The sequence below is a fragment of the Balaenoptera physalus genome (assembly GCF_965194825.1).
Source record: "Balaenoptera physalus genome assembly, chromosome: 15".
Taxonomy (NCBI): domain Eukaryota; kingdom Metazoa; phylum Chordata; class Mammalia; order Artiodactyla; family Balaenopteridae; genus Balaenoptera; species Balaenoptera physalus.
This window is the reverse complement of record NC_138894.1, coordinates 78,307,998-78,329,443: the sequence shown is the minus strand read 5'-3', so window position 1 is coordinate 78,329,443 and position 21,446 is coordinate 78,307,998. Positions and strand designations below refer to the sequence as shown.

Sequence of the window (21,446 nt, the reverse complement as noted above, 5' to 3'; positions counted from 1 at the left end):
ATTTCATGAAATAAGATATACAAATGAGCTAAAAATTACATGAAAAATGCTCAACACGAGTACTCAGGGAAATGAAAACTGAAATCACAAAGAGATACCACTTACCGACTGAAATAGCTACAATAAAAAAGACTGACAAGGATGTGGGAAAAGGGAAACCCTTGTACACTGATGATGGGACTATAAAATGGTACAACCACTTTGGAAGACAGTCTGGCAGTTTCTTAAAATGTTAAATGTAAACTTACCACATGACCCAGCAATTTCACTCCTGAGTATGTACCCAAGAGAAATAAAAACATATGCTTGGGCTTCCCTGGTGGCGCAGTGGTTGAGAATCTGCCTGCTAATGCAGGGGACACGGGTTCGAGTCCTGGTCTGGGAAGACCCCACATGCCGCGGAGCAACTGGGCCCGTGAGCCACAGCTACTGAGCCTGCGCATCTGGAGCCTGTGCTCCGCAACAAAGAGAGGCCGCGATGGTGAGAGGCCCGCGCACCGCTATGAAGAGTGGCCCCTGCTCGCCGCAACTGGAGAAAGCCCTCGCACAGAAACGAAGACCCAACACAGCCAAAAAATAAATAAATAAATGTAGTCATTAAAAAAAAAAAAAATCTAGAAAAACAAAATAATATTTAAAAAATAAAAAAAATAAAAAAAAAACATATGCTCATCCAAAACTTGTACACAAACGTTTATTAGCAACATTTACTTTAATAGGCCAAAAGTGGAAATAACCCCAAAGTCTACTGGCTGGTGAATGCCTTAAAATGTGGTTAATCCATATAATGGAATACTATGAAATCTCTTTTTGATGTTTTTATCCCGGTTTAACTTTTATAATAATTTTCCATTGACAATTCAACATGTTCTATCTTGTGAAATATTCTCTTCTATTTTGTCAGGGGTTATAAAACATTTATTATTATTTACTCTTTCAGGATATATATCTTTTCTTCCCGACTAATTTATAAACCTTAGGAGTCCGGTTTTGTCCAGATAACATTATCACATATTAATCATTGTATTTTGGGAAAAAACCTCCACCTTTCACCCTATAATTATCACCCTCTGCTTTTTGGCCATTTTTATGGGAGAGGGGGCAAATAATAAAGCATAAAATTCATTCTAGTTTGGAAAGTGCTTATGAGCAATCAGACCTAGCAGATTCAGCCCCAATCCAAACTAGATAAGGAAGCTGGGAAGAAGGTGAGAGAATCTGCAGAGAAGGCAAGAAAGTCTGATGCAGAGGCCTGGCTTTGCAGGAAAGTCCTGAGCCAGCAGTGTGGGATGTAGGAGATCACAGAAGTGGTGGATACTGGCAATGCCCAGGCCTTTCCTGGGCCTTCCCAGGGCTGAGGGGAACAGAATGAAGGTCGTTTCTTGGGTTGCCTGGGCAGCCTCAAGGAAGGACCCCACGCAGCCAATAGCTTCCCATAGGCTGACACTGTGAGAAGCGATGAGCCCAAAGCTGTCTCTCCGTCACAGAGGAGTTAGAGCCTCGGTGAGGTCAGGTGTGGACCTTGGATGCCGGGGGAATCTACGAACTCAGATGCCTCAGCCACCGAATGGAGGGTGCTGCCCACGAGAACCAGGCCTGGCCACAAGCAAAGGACACGACGGCCTCAGCGCAGGTCAACTTGGAGCTATGGACACTCCTCCACTGGTGCCACAGCACCCAGCAAAAGGCCCCAAGGTGGAGCACTCATTTTGGGTGCAGGAAGGGGGATAAGAATCTCTGAAATGACTGGCTTCAGGGTTTTCCTAGAAATGCCCAGACTAAGTGCCCATCTCAGAAAGTGAGCGCTCAAGAGGGAAATTAAGGCCACTTCAATAATTTTTTTTCCTAAGTATGTGGCCTGTGAAATTCAAATTCACTTCACTGTATGACAGTTATCTGGACAGTTATGCTGTCCAACCCAGCATTAAACATGTGGCAAGTACTCAATAAATCTTGGTGAGACTGGAGCCAGGCATCGCCACCCAAGGACTGAGTGTCACAGTCGTTAAGACCGGAGATGAACAAATAGGTTGCTTTTTAAGAACATGAAGCTGAACCTCTGCAAATATTTTAACAGGAAAATGATGATGGGGAATGAAGTAAGAGGGATGGACAGGGGTAGACAGCCACATGTGGCTAAATCTCTAGGATCAGGAAATGAAACCTACTGCCCACCATCAGCTTGAAAATAATCAGGCCCCCTTCCTGGGATCACTGCCCAGGACATGTCTTCTGAGGAAGATAGAAACCAGACTCCTGACATTGTCTTTGCTCAGAGCAGTAGAAAGAGAAAAGCTGAGACCACTGGGAAGGCATAATTTTCCCCATGGATCTCAAACTTCAGCCCTTGGCTTCAGGATCATGTTGGATTAAAGCAATGCTAGGATGGAGCTGTCAGGAACCCTATGTGCATTCTGGGTCCAGCAGAGCAATGCCGGTTTGGCATCCTTGTGGGGCAGTAAATCCCAAAGGCCCCGGGAGAGGCACAAGTCATAGGTAATCGATATGCAGGTACTTCAGCCAGGCCCGAAGCTGAGGGATCCGGAATGGGGTTGATCTGGAATGAGGCATATGTTGGTGCAACGGAGGTCAACTGACTCTGCTCCTGGGCGGTTTAGACAACAACCATCTACTGAAAGGACTGCACTCTCTCTTGCCTTCAGGCCTCTACTTGCTGTTCTCTCTGCCAGGAGCACTACCCCCTCTGTGGTGCCTGACCAGCTCCCACTGGTCTTCCAGCTGTCTGCTTCATTGCCACCTCCCTCAGAACCCTGTACAGCCGTAATCTCACCCGTCAAATTTATCTTCCTTACCATCGTGCTTACCACATGTAAAGGCTTAATAAATAGTTGTTAAATGACAATGAGGTGTATCAAGTTTCTGACCCTTTTTCTTCTGTAATGGAAAGCGGGAACACAGCCAGAGCGGGCAATGATCTCCGGGGAGGACTAAATCTATCGTCATCAATAAAGCTTTATGTGAAATACTTTAACTAGGTAACTGACTGTGGCGGGCAGACCTCTGAGGAGGCCTCCAGTGACACCCTCCCTCCCTGTAGTCACCCCTGGTGTTATCCCTTCCCCTTGAACGTGGGCTGGGTGTAGTGAGTGACTGCTTCTGATGAATCAGGCCAATGGGACGTCATTTCTGAGATCAGCTGATAAAAGACCATGACTTCTGTCTTGTCCACACATACTCTCTCCCGCTCTTGCCCCTGCTCATGCTAAGGAAGCCAGCTGCCATCTTGTGAGCTGCCCTGTGGAGAGGCCCACCTGGCAAGGAACTGAGGGTGCCTTCCGGCCATCAGCCGGCATTGAACTGTGGCCCTCAATCCAACAACCCACGAGGAATCCTGCCAACAACCACGTGACCTGCTGAGGCTTGAGGTGACTGTGACCTTGTGAGAAACCCTGACGCTCAGCTGGTGAGGGCCCAGCTAAACAGCGCCTGGACTCCTGACCCACAGAAGCTGTGAGTTAAGTTTGTTCTTCCAAGCCATTAAGTTTCGGGGTAAGTTGTTATGCAGCCACAGGTAGCTCATGTGCTGAGCTTGATTTTTTTCTTTCTACATTATTAGATCAGTCCCATCTGAAGAGCATTTGACTGAGAGGGAGCAGGAGGGAGAATTTTGGGATGAGACCAGGCCCAGAGGCCTTCAAGAGACGCCGAAGACCCCGGAAAGAGGACCGTGGATGAGAAGAGAGGCAAGGATAGAGAATCAAGAAAAATTTTTCTGGATCTAAGAATGTACCTAAGTCCCTCAGTGCATTAGCCTGTCCTGAGGCTGAAAAGTTTCAACCTCTTTACTTTGTAATGAGTACATGGCAGGGCCTGGAGACAATTCTCTGCTGCAAATCCAATGACTCAGAAGAGGAGGGGCCGCCGCAGGCGCCGAGAGGGGATCTTGCTCCGGCCACCGCCTGGGTGAACGCTGAGGAGGTGGTGAGGTTCGGTGGGAGGGGCGCACCCTTAAAGTCCGGAGACCTGGGGTTTTCTTTTGACTGTACAGGACATGCATTTTAATTCTTCTGGAGTTCAGTCTTCTCCTTTACAAACCGAGCGGCATCGAACTAGATGACCTGTGAAGCACTTTGCAGATATAAAGTGCTAAGATTCTACGACCTTCACCAAGTTACCTCATCTCAGAAATGCCGAGTGATCAAGGCTTTGCTTCGGTCATAACCACCCTGCCGGTGGAGGATCCTCCTCTGAGGGCTCTCAGCGGCCGCTTCAGGGTCACACAAGGCATGTTCTGCTCCTAACTCTCCTTTCTCACGAGCGGAGTCCACAGCGGAGGTGCTGCCTGTTCAGGCCTCCTGCACTCGCAGCCGGTGGGGAGGTGCAGGGAGCAGGTACGCAGAGGACGGGCTGTCTCAAGGAAGACGGCTTGAAATAAGGCGCTCCTCATTACAGAAGCGCAGACCGGAGCGCCTGCAGCACACACGGCTGAAGGCAGCGCTGCAGTGCGCAGAGCGGCTCTCCCGGCTCGCCGACGGTCACCTCTAGCCCGCTTACAGGCTGCTCATCCTCTGCCCTCCTGGCAGGTCTGTGCCGGACGGCCGCGCTGAAGTCAGTGCGGATGAAGCGCTGCACTGAGCGACTGCACCTTGTCTCAAAGGCACAGATGGGTTGTACGTTCAGAGAGGCAGGACCTCCCCGTGGAGACTGCTGAGCGCTCCACTCAGAGCAAACCCATCTAGAATGAGCAGCACAGTCAGAGGCTGGGGGCGCCATCACCGCTGGAACCTAGAGATTATGGGGAACCTGAGACTCACACAGAAATCAGCAAAGGTGGACGGACTAGTCTGGTGGCTCTGCGGGGTGGGGATAAGCTGTCCAACGAGGGTCCAAAAGAATCGCGTGCCTCTGGGTTTCAGCTGCCAGAAGAGGGGTGGTGAGCCTAGAGAGGCTGGGGAAGCTTCACGACACGCTCCTTGGTGTTTTAACGTTTCCTGAAGCAGAGACAGTGGGACCTTGTTGAAATACAACTTATTACAAAGGCCTGAACACAGCAAAGGCCAGTCACGTGTCTAACCAACAACTAAACACAATAAATGCCCTGTAACTCAGGTTCTCTGAGTACAGAGGTCCCTTGTAGTTGGAAACAATTCTGCTGGAAAGACAGAGCTAGAGAAATGTTACAATCTGAGAAGCTCTCTCCTCTGCTGGCCCTTCACTTCTTCTAAATCAGCAAAGACTCTGAGAACCTGAGGAAGCTATGTGTTCCAAGAAAAGAGTTCAGAAGTTATGCTTGTAACGTCGAAGGGTTTGTGACCCCAGGAAAACAGCCTCTGTTTTTGTTTTTTTTTTATAATTTTATTTATTTATTTATTTATGGCTGTGTTGGGTCTTCGTTTCTGTGCAAGGGCTTTCTCCAGTTGCGGTGAGCGGGGGCCACTCTTCATCGCGGTGCGCGGGACTCTCACTGTCACAGCCTCTCCCGTTGCGGAGCACAGGCTCCAGACGCGCAGGCTCAGTAGTTGTGGCTCATGGGCTTAGTTGCTCCGTGGCATGTGGGATCTTCCCAGACCAGGGCTCGAACCCGTGTCCCCTGCATTGGCAGGCAGATTCTTAACCATTGCGCCACCAGGGAAGCCCCAGCCTCTGTTTTAGTCCAACATTCATTACTGTATCTGAGGAGATGGAGGCCTAGAGAAGTCACAAGGTCACAAATAAATTAGTAGCAAGGCTAAGATGGGTACCTGGGTCTTCCAGTGGCCTTAAACTGCTGGGAGAACCCTAAGCACATTGGGATCCCAAGTTTCTGAGGTCAGAAGGAACATGGGTCAGGTGAGACTTCTCACTGCCGAGGCCAACCATGATTTTTGATAGCAACATAAATTAATTTCCAACACGAGTGAGAAATGTGAGAAAGGAGAATACGGTGATTCCGACTTAGTCTTTTGTTTGAGCACAAGTCTAATATTGGAGCCAAAACAGGTACAGAGAACGCCAGAGAAGGTGACTTGAGGACACTGTGAGTGGAGATGGGGACTCACATGCTGTGGCAGAGAGCGTGGCCATGCAGAGGCAGAGGCGCTGTCTGCAGTAGGAAGATGACGGATATACAGTCCTGGGCTGTGCTCAGCCAGCCACAGCAGGGTGCCTGGCACACAGTAGGGGCTCCAAAAATACTATTTCCTTCCCTTCTTTTTCCTGATGGAACAGGTATGAATTTTTTTTAATCTCCTTGATTATCGTCAGGCAATCAAACCCAGGGAGGCTTATGGCAAAAAGCCTGATTTTGAGAGTTAATGCCCTCGCCAGAGCACTGTTAACGGCATCCCCTCCACACACACACCCAACGAAAACTCTGAGCTAAGCGGTTATCATGGTAACAGAAGGAGACACTTCAGTCTCCATTTTTCTCTCTCTGATTCATGGACACCTGCCAGGTAGCAGATGGCCTGTGTGGACAATTACCTTCATTTTCCTGCAATGTATTTAAATTAAACAAACTGGCCTCTTTGCTGCCGATTTTCAGAGGCCCGTTCGGAAAAACAACAACAACAACAAAAAACCCAAAAAAAACAATGTTGGGAGAAAGGAACTACAAGTCTGAAATTTAGATGAGGCAACCGTGAACATACAGAGAACTGGGATGTATACAGAATGGACTTTGTACATTTTTTTTCTTCAACAAAAGGTAAAAAAAAAAAACAAAAAAAAAACCCCACAGACTATTTTGAGCTGCTGCAGGTGGTGGCTCTGCTAGGAAAATGCAGCTGTCTCATCAAATGTGGAACTAAAAGGAGAGAGAGAGGATTATCTGACGCTGTACTGTCTGTCCTGCTGCAAGATTTGAAAATAATTGCCTAACATGACAAGAGTTAAGACTGCTGGGAGTTAGGCCCAGGGGTGGAAGTGAGCACACAAGGAGAACAGGGGTGGAGGAGATGAGAAAGGCAGTCACGTGGCAGTGAGCAAAGCAGCAGCCGCGGTTCCCTCTGGGGCGAATTAGAAACAGGTAAAGAACACGCCTGGAGACCTTCCTCTCTCCCCAAAGTGTCCACCTCTGAGGTAAAGGGCGGTGCAGCTTTTAAGGATGAACTTGGCTTCTAAACACCCGACAGAAGGGCCAAACAGTTCTATGATGTCTCTCTTCTCTCACCACCGTTAATACACATTTATCTATCGTGTGTATCTGCTGGAAGGAGAGGGGCCACCAAAAAGTCTGCCTTGAGGTCCCTCCTCAGAGGGCTGACACCTGTCTGTTCCCACATCACTTCAGGAAACTCAGGGCTTACCCATGACCTGTCACTCCCTGCGGTGGCTCTCAGGTGTCCCTCCCTGTGGGGTTACTGCTATGGATGGGAAACAGCAATGGCAGGACTGCTGGGTGTTTTGTGATCACACTGTTGGCAACGGGGAGAAGGTTATGGTTCTCAATCTCCATGATTCTGCCCCTATTCAAGTCAAACTAAATTATATAGAAGACAAAGCTTACCCGAGGCTGAAAGAGCTGGGGGGCAAGATGTCTAGATCTTTCTCAGTGGAAGGAGGAAAGCGTATTAAGTTCGTAAGACTGTCTCAGAAGAACAACCTCTTAAAACTCACCATAAACCCGAAGATCAAAAGAAAGCTGAAATTTAAACTTTTAGATAGGGAAGCTCATAAATTCCAAGACTAGAATTACCCTCTTTCTGTTTGTTTCTCCTAGTTTGCCCAGCTCTATTTGAAAATGGTATCCCATTAGTTCTCATTGCAGGATTTCAAAGCTAGTTCTCAGCAAAATGATCAGGGACCTCACTGAAGGAAAAATCCCTATAAAATGAATACCAAACACTCAGATTGCATATTAGAAACCAAAAGAGGACAGGATTCCAGGAGAGCATGGTCCTTAATTCAGACATGAATTCAATGATGGGGCAGGCAGCCTGAACCTATCAATGATATTTTAAAGATCAATGAGTCAAACTTAAATGCTGCTTATGGGTAAGTAAGTAAAACTTGTACAATGAGGTGTGGCACCTGATCCAGCACCACACTCTCTGCTGAGTCCCTGTTCTATATAATAAGGTGGTTAGAGCCCAGGCTTTGCAGTCAGATGGACCTAGTTTGGATTCCAGCTCTGCCATTTACTAGCTGTGTGACCTCAGGCAACTTACTTAACCTCTCTGAGGCTCAGGTTCTTCATATGTTAAGTGGAGATAAGAATATCTTCATGGGTTGGTGAGGATGTACATAAAGTGCTTCACATGCTGGCTCAATGGGGTACTACCTGCCATGATTCCACTTTGAAAGGTGCAAAGTAGGGGTATGAAGGGGCAAGGTCTCCACTCTCAGCAGGCTCACAGCCTCCTAGGCAGTTCGGCATGTACGCAGCTAGCATACAAAGGAGGATGAAATCCGTACCGTAGCGGAGGTACAAAGGAAAAGGAGCACAGAGGCGAGAGAGTTTAACACTGACCTTCTGGAACAGGCTAACGTTTCACAGAAGAGGTGGCATCTGAGAGTGTCTTGAGGGGTATAATTTCAATAGGCAGAAGCGGCTCGGGAAGGGCAATCCAGGTGAGGAAAGGGCATGAACTGAGGCACCATGAGAGAGGAAGCTGTATGTGTGTGTTGGGGGACGGGGGAGGAGCATGTGGGGACACTAGTATGCACGGAGCACAGAAGATATATGGTGGGAAAGAGAAGTGTGGGCCACAATCATCCAGAGCCTTAAATAAATGGTCATCAAGTTTATTTACTAGGCGATAGATGGGCAAACTATAGCCCGTGGCCAAATCCAGCTTGCCACCTGCTTTTTTACAGTCTGTGAGCTAAGAATGGTTTTTACATTTTTAAGTGGTTTTATTTTAAATGGTTATATAAGTCCTTACATAATATCTCTGATTTGGTTCACAAAGCCTAAAATGCTTACTACCTAACCTTTAAGAAAAAGCTTGCTGACCCCTGCCACAGGCAATGGCAGAGGGAGCCCGTGAAGACTTCCAAGGAGGGAGTGGTGTGGTCAATCTGGTCTGATTTAGGAATCTGGCTCCGGGGCAAAGTGAAGGAGGGACTGAGAGGCAGGAGGCAGGAGAGAGGGAGACCAGGTGACAGATGACGGAGGCTGGAATGGAGAATGGTGATAGGAATTGGGAGGAGAGAGACACAAGCAAGCTTTTGGAGAAAAAGTTGACTAGACTGTGACAACTGAGTGGGAAGAGTAGGGGACTGGAAGAGCGCATGCATGTAGGGAGTGCTGGCGATGATGTTAACAGAAGCAGGACATATGGACAAAGGGGTGATTTGTGGGGGAAGGTGACTGGAAATCTTTTACCATCCATCCCATATCTAAACCTCAGAATAAGGGATGCTGAGAATGCCTCAAGGGCTCAGACTGGTATCACAGAGAAAGGTTCTCTGATCCTACTTCCCTGACCAGGGATCCAACCAGTGCCCCCTGCAGTGGAAGTGCAGAGTCCTAACCACTGGACCACTAGGGAATTCCTGAGCAGTGGTTCTTCACTGGGGATAATTTTACCTGCTAGGAACCTGGTGTTGGGTGTCGGTGTGGGGGTGGGAGCATCCCTGGAATTTAGCAGGTAGAGATCAAGGATGCTGCTCGACATCCTGCAATGCATAGAACACGCCCCCGCCCCAACCCACCAAAAAAAAAAAAAGTAATCTGGCCCCAAATGTCCATAGTGCTGAGGATGAAAACCTGGCTGAGGGTGACAGAGTTACGAGGTCCTAAAGTCGGTGGCCTGTCCAGGGCTTCTTGTCCCAGGTGGTGAGCTGCTGTAGAAGGAAAGGCAGGCCACCAGTAGCCTCAGATCAGGTTAGAAACTTCAAGGGGCCAAGAATAAACGCTGATAACCTTCTGCACATTTGGGAGATGTCCTGGGGACAGCTACAGGCCTTAGAGTCTCCTAGATTCTCTCTTGGTTTCCTGAGGTCTGAGCTGGTTAAATACAGGAGTTGAAATTTGAAATGTGAAAGTAGTGAATAAACAGTGAATGTCATATATATTAATTAGAATACATAATAATAAAAGCACTGAAGGATTTACGGTTAGCCAGCTTTGTAGAGCAGTAGTGAGTTGGCATGGATTCTTATTAAAGGTACCTGTCTAGCTGCAGGTAACTGTCTTTCTGCATTGCCTCTAATTTTATTTTATTTTTTAAAAATTTGTTTATTTTATTATTTATTTATTTGTTTTGGCTGCGTTGGGTCTTTTGTTGCTGCGCACGGGCTTTCTCTAGTTGCGGTGAGTGGGGGCTACTCTTCATTGCAGTACGCGGGCTTCTCATTGAGATGGCTTCTCTTGTTGCGGAGCACAGGCTCTAGGCATGCAGGCTTCAGTAGTTGTGGCATGTGGGCTCAGTAGCTGTGGCGCACGGGCTTAGTTGTTCCCCGGCATGTAGGATCTTCCCAGACCAGGGCTCGAACTCGTGTCCCCTGCATTGGCAGGCGGATTCTTAATCACTGCGCCACCAGGGAAGTCCCATTGCCTCTAATTTTCTAAAACACGCTTCTATATTTCTTTCTTCTCCCCTCTCTCTTTTTTTAAAGCACTGGGCATCTATACTGCAGCTCCAAATGGGAGTAATTCTACTTGCCAAATTATGATTAGCAGCAAATGGAGAAGAGTGCAAAAGAGTCTATCATATCCTTTATAATATGCTTCTTTGGCTGAAATTAAGCAGATGTTCACTTCAGTTAAGGACTCTAGGCCAGGAAGCTCCCTACCTTGGCACTGCTGTTAATTTGGGACATCAGAACCAGCCTGAGGTCAGCTATAAAACCCTAGAGATTGGCACGGCATCAAGATTCAAGGAAATGCCTACAGGTGCTCTCCAAGTGGAGGGTCACAGATCCAATCTCATGCCAAGTGAGGATGCTGTGTGAGGTCTAAAAGAAAGAGAGTGGGAGGCACGGCCCAGAATCCTAGAGATGAGCCAAAGAGAGGGCATCATGAAAGCAGCTGATGTTGTTTTCTTAGGATGCTTTCTTTTGTCTGGAAAAGTGGGAGGTAGATGGTTGGCATGAATAAACCCTGGGGAAGGAGTTGGTTAGAAAACCCCGACAATGAATCGAGGGCCAGAGGATTTCAAAGTCACAAAAGGAAACATCAGTCAAATGAACCCAGTTGGATTTCTGCAGACCCTTCTTGGTTCATAGCCTTTCCCCAATATATCGATTCGTATCAGTGATGACAGTATCAAAGAACAGTGGATTGGAAATTTATAGATGAGAAAACTGAGGTCTGTAAAGGTTATATACATGGTGAGATAGAAGAGAAATGAGGTTTTGTCAACAAGGTGCCATGAGTCAGAACAATCTATTCACAAGTAACCCAATAAGGCAAACTGAAGATATAACTCCTTCCTTCGTTGAGGTGAAACCAATGGGGGTGGGGGTGAGGAGGTTGGACAAGACAAAATCAATTTTTCAGAGCTGTCTACACTCTGCCATACTGAAAATTTCCTTTCCAAGGTTGCTGATAACTTCCTTATTGTCAAATCCTTGTCTTATTGCCTTATTAACTTTCTCCTTGAAACTTTCTGGTTTTTCATGAGAACCCACAATCCTACCTTCCTACCTCCTCTTTCTTCATTTCGTCTACTATGGGTTTTCCCGATGGCCCATGTTTATGCTTTCAACACTAATTTTATGTTGAAGACTTCCAAATCTACATTGCTAGCCCTGTTTCCCCACTAAATTTCCAGCTGCCTATCCCTAAATATCTAACAGACCAGACACAAAGCTTGACTGCCTGCCTATTCTATGTAACTCGGTATGTTCAAAATCAGATCAAAGTCCCCTTTCTATAGCCCACATCATCTCCCCAGTTTCATTTTTTCAGTCAATTTCCCAGGTTCCTGGGCTCAAAACCTAGAAGTCATCTTCTTTTCTGTTGTGCTGAGACCCAGACTGTAGTATTCTGGGGGGAGATACTGTGTCCTAGGAATTCATATTCCTCTAGTGGAAGGTGACTATCTCCAGCTTGGTGTGTAGAGACTTTTTCCCAGAGACCCTGGTGTATATTTTTCATATGTTGTATGCATTCTGGTCAGAAGAGGAAAAGACGTAAATATAGGACAGGGGGAAATAAACAAGCAGGTAAGGCAATCTCTCAGCTCGTGATTGATGAGAGTGATGAAAAACATGGGGGGTGCTGCAAAGACCCAAAAGCTATTTCCTCTATATTTTCAGACTATACTCTCTCTCTAGGTGTTCAAGGAGTTTTGGGGGAGTGAAATGCAAGTACCTATTTTTCAATATTGCTATGACATTTCCTCTTTTGGAGAAAACAAACAAAACCCCCCAACAAGCTACCAGGTCCCTATAGTGAGTACAAGAGCCAAGACTGATGAATGACCATACTTTGTAGACTTTCATGAGGCCATCAATGGGCAGCCAGAGTCCATGTATACAGACTAGGACTGGGACCCAGGCTAGGCTAAAGGCTTGGGCGCATAGTCGCAGAGTACAGCACATTGATCTTTGTTTACCAAAATCCATTGGTGCAGCTTGCAAACTTGGGAGGGCGGCAGTGGTGCCTAAGCCTCCAGATATCACTGACCTGGCCTCTGTTTCTGTATACAGGGCATCAGGCCAACCATGAAATAATGATCATACCATTTGAGGGTGGGATTTGTGCAGGATTTCTCTTTTGATCCTCCAAAGGCCAAGCTCACCCACTGCTCACTTCAACATATGTAGTAAGACATTGCTGAAGACATAAATAAATGGCAATCCTTTGCTTTTCAGGAAGCAGTAGACTCAGGCTTCTATTTCAGAGTATGGTGGGACCAAGGAATCCAGAAAATTTTAGGGAGGCATGTGAATCACTTCCCAATGGGATTGTGTCCAAAGGTTAAGTGAACCAAGAGGGAACCTGATCCAGGAACACATCAAGAGGTTTACCAGTAATCTCTTTAATGGACAAAGAAGAGGTTTTTATTTGTTGTTGTGTAGGTTGTTTTTTTTTTAAGTACTTTCTCTCAAACTTACAAAGTTAACATTCATGAAGTTCGTCATGGAGGCCTCATGGGTCAACCTGGCTAACTAAATGTTGAGTGCCCTTCCTCTGAGGCATATTTGGTGAAGCCGCGGTCAGAGGTGGGGGTTTCTGACAGCCAGCCCACACCATGCTTTCTTTGGTTGAGTTGTGGTGGGGTGTTTGTCTGGTTCTGGAAATCAGAAAGGGCATGGGGCAAGATCCACTTGATATCCCAACTGGCTGAAGTAGAAAGAGAGGTCCCAACTGTGGCCATGTTCTCTTAGTGGAATCCCAAGATTCCTCCAATTACATAACTTTCAGAGTACCACCTGTATAACCCTCTGGACCACCACCCTACGAACCTGGATCAAGGCCACCCCTGCGGGAGCCCCCTATCCTTATTCATCACTGTCTACAGTTATAGTCTTTAACTCTGATGTTGATCTGTATATAAAAAGTAATGATCTTTTTTTTTGACTGGCTATGCGGCATGTGGGATCTTAGTTCCCGGATCAGGGATCAAACCCGTGCCCTCTGCAGTGAAAGCCCAGCGTCTTAACCACTGGACCGCCAGGGAAGTTCCAAAAAGTAATGATCTTCTAATAGGAGGAACTGGAGAAACGTTTAAAGAAATACATCCCTCATGAATAAACTGAAACCTTGCCTTGGATAGCTCATGTAAGTTTGTGTCAGCAATCCAGCAGTGAAATTCTATGGTATGTTGAGTCTCTGGGAAAAATGGAACCCTAAGGTGTCCCTAGAATAAATTTGTACATCGGAATCCCTCCAGACTAGGACTGGGATATTGTTTGACCCTGAGGGAGTAGCCCACAGCTCAACAGTAAACACCACTGCCAGCAGGGTCCTCACCAGTCTGTTGTTACTTTCGTGTACCCCTCTGTACACATTTCTGGTTGTGGGCATTGGGTTCTTACTGAGAAATGCTCAAAATATTTTCAAATGATACAAATAACTATAGATAGCCTGCGTTTTGTAGATTATCTGTGCTAAAAAAAAGAGGATGATTTTACTCTACATAACATATCTGTTCTTTAGACAGAAATAATAATAGAGTTAATAATAATACTAATATATTAGCTTGGTCTTCCTATTCTTTTGGTAACACTGAAATTTGTTTTTCTGATTCTTTTTATAAAGGACATTTCTAACCATCGTTTAGTCTCTTGAATAGATCTACCTATTATATGGGAGTACCTTGAGCAAAATTATTGCCTTAGGTACTCGAACCTGTTATGTCCCTTACAATGAATAAACTTATGAATTCACACTGTTTTTAAGTTAAAATCTTATAAATCTGGTTAATAGCAGTTTTCATTCAGCCACTATTTATTGAGTATCTACCATATGGCAGGCACTGGGCTAGCAGCAAGGGGATGCAGTAGTGAAAAAGGCAGACAAGGTCTTTTAATTACAGTCTGACGATTATCATGGGCCTGATTAACCCTGACTCAACCGATACAATCTAATTCCTGAGAGCCTGTTAAACTGTAGGGTATGTCATGGGTCGAACAGTCACTCAGTGAAGTCTTATCTAAAATAGCCAGGCAGTTCTGCCCTTAATTATAAACCTTGGAGCTGAGAAAAGAGAAGGGGAAGGAGGGAGGGAGGGAGAAAGGAAAGACAGAAGAATTATCAGCTGAGGTACTAATGTCACTAAAGCACTGGAAAAGTGGCTGAGGTTGAAGGTAGAACCACAGACCCAAAGTCACAGTTAAAGTCACAGTTATTACTCATTTCCCTCAAGTTTCCCCAATGCCAAAATAATCCCTGAAAGGGAATGAAGAAAGCAAACTGCATAAAAAGTTCTCTATAATGGATTTACAGAGCCAGTTTGGGGAAGATGTCTAGTAAATTCTTCATTTAAAAAGTCTTACAATTATTTTATGACTCATATAGGGTAATACACTTTGATAGGGAAGAAATTAAACTATACCAGCCAGAATCTGGGAGGAAGAAAGGGTTATGACTTAGCTCTGTGGTAAATACCTTTTGGTGCCTCACTCGGTAATGATATAGATTAAAGCAGACGCTCGAGTTCTAAAGCTTTATAGTCTTTCCAGCTGTACATGTTAAAAATGTTGAACTATGCAAAGCCATCCAGTTCACATTTGAGCCTCATTGCTGAGCCTTAGGTGGGTACAGTTTAAACCTGTGATGTGGACAGAGGAAATTTCTACCTATATCCACAGAGCAGAATGTCTTACCTCACCATAGTGGGGAAACATGAGGGAAAAACAATTTGTACAAATTCATGCTCTGGACGGTCCCCTGGGACAGTGAGGACTAGAACATGAGCTCAGGACCTCAGCCACCAAGAACTCCCAACACACACACACACAAGCCACCGAGAACTCCCAACACACACACACAAGCCACCAAGAACGCCCAACACACACACACAAGCCACCGAGAACTCCGAACACACACACACAAGTGGCTTGTTAGTGGCAGGCTTCAGTGATCTGGGTCTAGCTTCTCATTTTGCCAACCTCAAGCGGAAGATGATCTCACACACAATCAAAGATCACTGGAATGAACATGTTGTTATTTAATCCCCTGTCTGCTCAAGATCAGCTTTAAATTGACCTGAAATAATACGACAGCAGTGATAATTTCTGGTTCTTGGAGTACACAGTAATCCATAAAATTTTTAAATAATGAAGTGTCTCTTGGAAGCCCTTACTGTTGTCATTAACATAAATATCCATAATGTTTGCCCTCCTCTGAAAGGTGTTCTCAGGTGGGCTGTGGGTGTTCCCGATTACATGCTTTGCTCTGAGCTGGCCCATTCGGAGAGGGATCATGAGATGCAAGTCTGGGTGGACTGCTGGAGGAAGTTCCCAGCAAGTGGTTTAGCTGTAAAGCACATCTCTGGGGCGCAGAGGGATGAATAAAAGGAGGGGAATGCTGGTGCCAGCAACTACAGGTCAGGTGATACCCTGATCTGTAGGAAGGGTGTGGTCACAGCAAGGGGATGAGGCTGTCAGGGAAAGGAGGGGAGAAGGGAACAGGAAGAACAGATGTTTTCTTTCCCTCCCTCCAACACAATCTCACTCATCCTCTTGTTTGTGACAGGCATTACCAGCACTTGCTTCTCTACTTCTTCTAAGCAAACTGGAGGATTGTACTTCCCTGCCTCCATTGAAGTTAAGTGTGGTCATGTGCCTTGCTTTGGCCAATGAAATGGAGTGAAAGTGATGTGTGTCACTTCCTGGCAGAGGCATTTAATGGCTGGGCTTGACTTTCCATCCTGGTTTTCTTCTGCTTTGCCCATGTGAATGTACCTATTGATACAAAAGTGCCATAAGATCAAAGTAATAAATTATGTGTGAATGAGGAAAAAACAAAACCAAATAAAGCACAGACAAAAATAAAATTTTGTCACATTAAAGTCATTGAGATGTACGGGTTGTTAGCCTACCCTGACATCATACTCTGTCTTCTCTCCCTCTTCCTGACAGTCTCCTTTACTCTTCTCTTGCCTCCTCCCCTCCTTACCCATCTCCTCCTTCCTTTCCTCTCCCTTTTACCCTATGACTCCATTGCTTTCCTAAATGGAAATAATGGTAAATATAATGTTTTATATTCCTATTCTTAATCTGAAACATGGATACATTTGTTTTTTGAAATAAGAAATGAGTACATTTTTTGAATTACACATTTCACATTTCTTTCTTTAAAGAGAAGCCCTGAGGTAAATTAAAAATCAGCTTTAGTTTGTGTGTGAAAAATGTATGCTTTGAAAACCTTACTATATGATATAAACATATAGTCTTATCATTATGGATAAGCCCTCAATTGATTTTCCTGTGTGGGTTAGTGGCTATCAGGGAAAATAAAAACAAACATAAACTTTCCCTAAACACCATGCAGCCCAGGAAAACCAGAGCTCCCTCTGCAGTGGGCTTTGAATAGGAAATCACTTACAGCATGATCAGTCACTTAGTTTTCACTGGTAACTTTGTTAAGAAGGCTACTGGAGCTGGAACATCCAGAAGACTGTTCAAGACTAAAGGACAACTAAAGTTATCAAAAGAACTACTCATTTTCATGCACAGTCATTCATGACATTGTACTTAACCCTGAGGTCACTCCCACCACCCTGAAAATTGTTTCAAGCAATTAAAGTCAGCCTAATCATGAAGCAGCAGAGAATGTAAGTGCAGGAAAATGTAACTGTAGCCTGGCTAGTCATGCATATTTAAATAAACACAACAGATGTGTACTTTGAAAACAAATTCCACAAGCTCTGGTTTCAAATAAGAACATGCTCTACTAGGTAAACATGACGTGGCCTTTTAGGCCATTTTACAATACCACGGAGAGAACTGCTGAGGGTTTTACACATAACCAATTCCACAGAGATGATCTTGGTACAGGGAGGAGAGGAGAAAGTATGTAACAGTTATATGAGGAAAAGAAGAACATGCAAAAGAAGCAAGAGTCAGGTGGAGAATTCTGAAGTTCACTTACTGCCTGCTTTTGCTCTTCCTCCTAGAGGTGGTGAAGATGAAAAAAGGTAGAGGGGAAAAAGGAGAGAAATTAATGCCCATCACCACAAACAACTGGAAAAAAATGATAGAAAAGGGAAAACCAGGCCAGGCCCATGGGTTCAGAGATCCAAGGGCCTGACCACCATCAGAGCATCGTCACTTGGGCAGAGCAAATGGCGAGCCTCTGCCCTATCCGGTCCTTTAAATGCTAACTTCTAGAGTTAGAAGGAAAGAACCTTCTAAACCCTCTAGCCCAACTTCCCCTTTTATACGCGAAAAAGCCCTAGAGAGCCTGACTTGCCCAAGTTTATATCACTATTTAGGGTAAACTGAAAGAAGCAGCTCAACCATGACTCAAAAGCTCCGTGATCACTCTGTTTCACGATTCACAATATCCACATGTGTCAGGTACATTTCTCTAAGTCAGTGGTTCTCAAAGCGCAGAACATAGATAGACCAGCAGCAGCAGCATCTGGAAACTTGTCAGAGATGCATGCTTTGCCCCGTCTCCCCCTAGACCAATGGAATCAAAACTCTTGGGGTGGGGGCAGCGCTGTTTCATGAAACTTTCAGTGGATTCTGAATCCTGCTAGTTTGAGAACCACTGCTCTTAAGAACTTCCTAGAAACTGGAAATTCCATCTGACTACAGATTCTCTTATTTAGTCCCCTGTCTTCCACTTTTGGAGCTTTTGGCTGCTGTGTGGTTCTTTTCAAGGATGCACATACATCCCCTTCCCCCTATAAACTGGAACTGTTTCAAGGCCCTAAGAGGCTTTTCAAAAAGAATTCTTGACCTTGGTGTCTCATTAGTTGAACAAAGGTTCGTTTAATGCTCCCTATGCATGAAGCACTGGGAACATGAAGGTGAGATACGGTCTCTGTCTTTCAGAGCCTTACAGTGACGGCGCTCAGAGCAGGCCCTTGCTAACTCTCAGCTCTCAGAATGCACCTCTAGACACTGAAGAAGGAAGCACGATGAAGATGAGATAAACACTTCCGAGTTCCTCTCTCCTCAGTCTTGTGCTTCTCAGTTACTCTGTCTTTTAATGGGTCTCTTCGTTTCCTTTTTCTGTGCCTCATCATGGGTAACTGTGGTCAGGACGCCTCTGCTCTTTGCCCCAAATACACAGATCTAAAATCTGTTGCAATGGTTCTATTTAAATTGGATCCATCCGTGCAGACTGCCTTTACTAAACATGTGTGTAGGAAGTCTTGGGAATGGATGAGTGCTTCTCAGTCTGCAGATCTGGGTGCAATGGAGAGAATGATTTCAGTAAAGCCAAGGAATTACGAAAGGGAGAGGGAAAGTAAGAATTTGGAGAAAGTCATTTTATTCCCGCAAGGGAGAGACATGCACTAGAAATTAAATGGGCACCAAGAAATCTCTTGAGGAGACTCCCAACTCAGCACCAGAAGATGTTCTTCATTATCAAAGCCAGCTGCTAGATGCTTGGCCAAACCTAATATCACAGGCACCCAGGCAAAGAGGGCCCTGAGCGTTCGCTGAGTTAGCCTGAAGGAGTTAGCATCTTTTAGCTTTTGCGTCTGGCATGCATGGCTCCAGTTAGAAGGGGTTAGAGTTTTACAGTTGGGAAGCGATCTCCCTGCCTAGTCAGGCTTCCCAGTGAGGCAGAACACTTTTCTTCCATTCACTAGGCAAGGCAACCAGCCGTAGAAGAGTTATTAAACAATTAAAAATGTGTTTTTATTGCTGGCACTAAATGTTGAAATGGAAGTTGGTAGGGGAGGGATGGGGCAATCCTGACAAGCTGGAATTGCATCTGAGATCAAAAGACCAGCATGTAATTTCTTAGAACTGTTTCTAAAACACCTCCTTATTTTCACTGTTTTCTCCAGGTTTGGTATTGGAGACAATAATATTACCTTGGCTCAACAGAATAGAAAAATTCAGTGCTTGCTTCGGCAGCACATATACTAAAATTGGAACGATACAGAGAAGATTAGCATGGCCCCTGCGTAAGGATGATACACAAATTTGTGAAGTGTTCCATTTTTTTTTTTAAAAGCAATTATACGCCAATAAAGATGTTTAAAAAAAAAAAAAGAAAAATTCAGAAGGCGATGTTTCATGTTTGTACATTTGGTGACTTTGCTGTATATACTTTATCCATTGATATAAAATCATTATAATTTGCACTAGACACATGTCAGGTTAGGATGGAGGGAGTGGACAGGGCAGTGTTTTCAGGACTTACAGGCCCCCCATGTGCACTGGCATTGGGGAGAGGGTGGACTTTGGCAAAGTGTTACTTAGGATGGTGTTGTATAATCCAAACTCACAAAAGTTAATCAGATATAGCTTTGAAGGCTCTGTCAACACAGTAAACAGGTCAGATATAAGGTCTTAGAACCTTTTTGTTATCAATTAGTCAGCTGGGGTCAGTAAACATTGACTGGTGACAAGGTATAGGAGCCAACTTGATTTAAAGGGGGTAATAATGCCTTAATTATAAAGTGCAAATCTAGGACTGCTCAAGTCACCTAAAAACATGGGAGACCCGTCACATTGGGGATATCTGGCTAGATGGCCAAAGTAATGCCATAGCCACTGTAGTCATCTATATAAAAAAATTTATATTCAAAACCTCATTTGCATATGAGGTTAAAATTTAAAACTACAGAATTCATCTGGTAAATGCATTTCAAAAGCAATATTGGAAAAATGGAAAATGAGGCAGAAGAATACTGGGAACGTAATTTAAAAACTAAAACACCATCACACAACTATTTCTAGATTAAATAAGAAGTCTGAGGTAGAGGTTATCCATATATACTCATTAATCAGGGGAAAAAATGTAAAGAAAAGATACATTCTGAAACATGGGTACTTGAGTGTCAGTCTACATTATGTCATTAGGAAAAAAACAACAACAATAAGAAGGTCTCTGATACTCCTTGGTGACAGGGATTGAGTCTTAGTCACCATTATACACCACATACCCTAAACATGACTCTTAATCAATGGATAAAAAGACAACATTCCTGGTTTATGTTTGCAAATTCTTCTTCCCTTTCTGAATGACCTCAGCCTGTCAGGTGGGTAAATAATAAGGCATTTAAGAACTTGGTAGGATATCCTACAAAACAGAGCAGTGGGGTCCTGGTTATTTTACAGAAATTGTAACTGTAAGACAACAGCTGGAAATACAAAGAAACTCAGGGCTTGGGAATACAGTTCGAGACATCAGTTCATTCTGCTTAGGCCTTGAATACAAGTGTCAGAGGTACATGACAAGGTCATAGGAATGCACATGGGACCTGAGCCAGGAACTCTAAGGAACACTGAGGGCAACCAGCTGACGGGAAAGCTTACTGTGATACTTAGGGGAAATGCATTCTGACTTCCCTTCAGTTTGCATAAACCTTTTTGCCTTTTACAAAAAGGGTACCTTCCCATCTATGTTTGGGTAATATTTGAGAACATTTTTCTGAAAGGTAGGTGAATCCCCTATGACCTTCTGTCCTGTGGGTGGACTAACCCCACAATGGCAGGGCTTTCAAAGCCCCACATGGCTCCAGATGTTACACTGGCCAAATGTATTTAAGTATCTCTCTGCTCTCTTGAGTGGCTGATTGGGTTGCTTAGCTGGGTACTTGACAACTATTTGAAGGATTTGGGCCAGGTTTTACGCATAAGGTTTTCTTTAAACAAGACCCATTTAGACAAAATATTTCTCAGGAGAAATCCTGCTAACAGGGTTAATGAAGAAACATGTCCCAAAATACCCCAAATACCCAGGACCAAAGCTAGAAAAAACTCAGCTCAAGAGTAAAAGAAGTGATTGTCTTGAGCAAGCCAAAAGTCAGTTTAAAACACAAACACGCCATTTACCCAAGTTGCTAAATACCCACTAGCTTTATTATTAAAGGACTGGTTTAGAATGGAGAAGTTGAAGAAAACTCTTCAAGCTGACATGTTCCTGGGCTACCCCCCTAGTCTAGACCCTTGTCACTTTGGGTCTGGATGATTTC

At 44.8% G+C, this 21,446-nt stretch overlaps 1 protein-coding gene across 31 annotated transcripts in view; it reads right to left on the bottom strand.

Annotated features, from left to right (window-relative positions):
• Window positions 1–21,446, bottom strand: part of DTNB (dystrobrevin beta) — a 248,628-nt gene that overhangs the window by 15,321 nt on the left and 211,861 nt on the right. For 22 of the 31 annotated variants that reach the window (XR_014254249.1, XR_014254250.1, XR_014254251.1 and 19 more), the window contains one exon: window positions 17,432–17,452. The exons of 5 other annotated variants lie outside the window; for them this stretch is intronic. Coding sequence is in view for 18 of the 26 variants with exons in the window: in XM_082427562.1 (XP_082283688.1) it covers window positions 17,432–17,452 (21 nt within the window). In the remaining 8 variants the exon portion in view is untranslated. Of the gene's footprint in view, window positions 1–5,399; window positions 5,650–15,261; window positions 16,243–16,272; window positions 16,968–17,431; window positions 17,453–21,446 lie in introns of those variants that run through there. 4 more of the 31 variants (XM_082427561.1, XM_082427563.1, XM_082427567.1 and 1 more) reach the window with 4 other exon arrangements.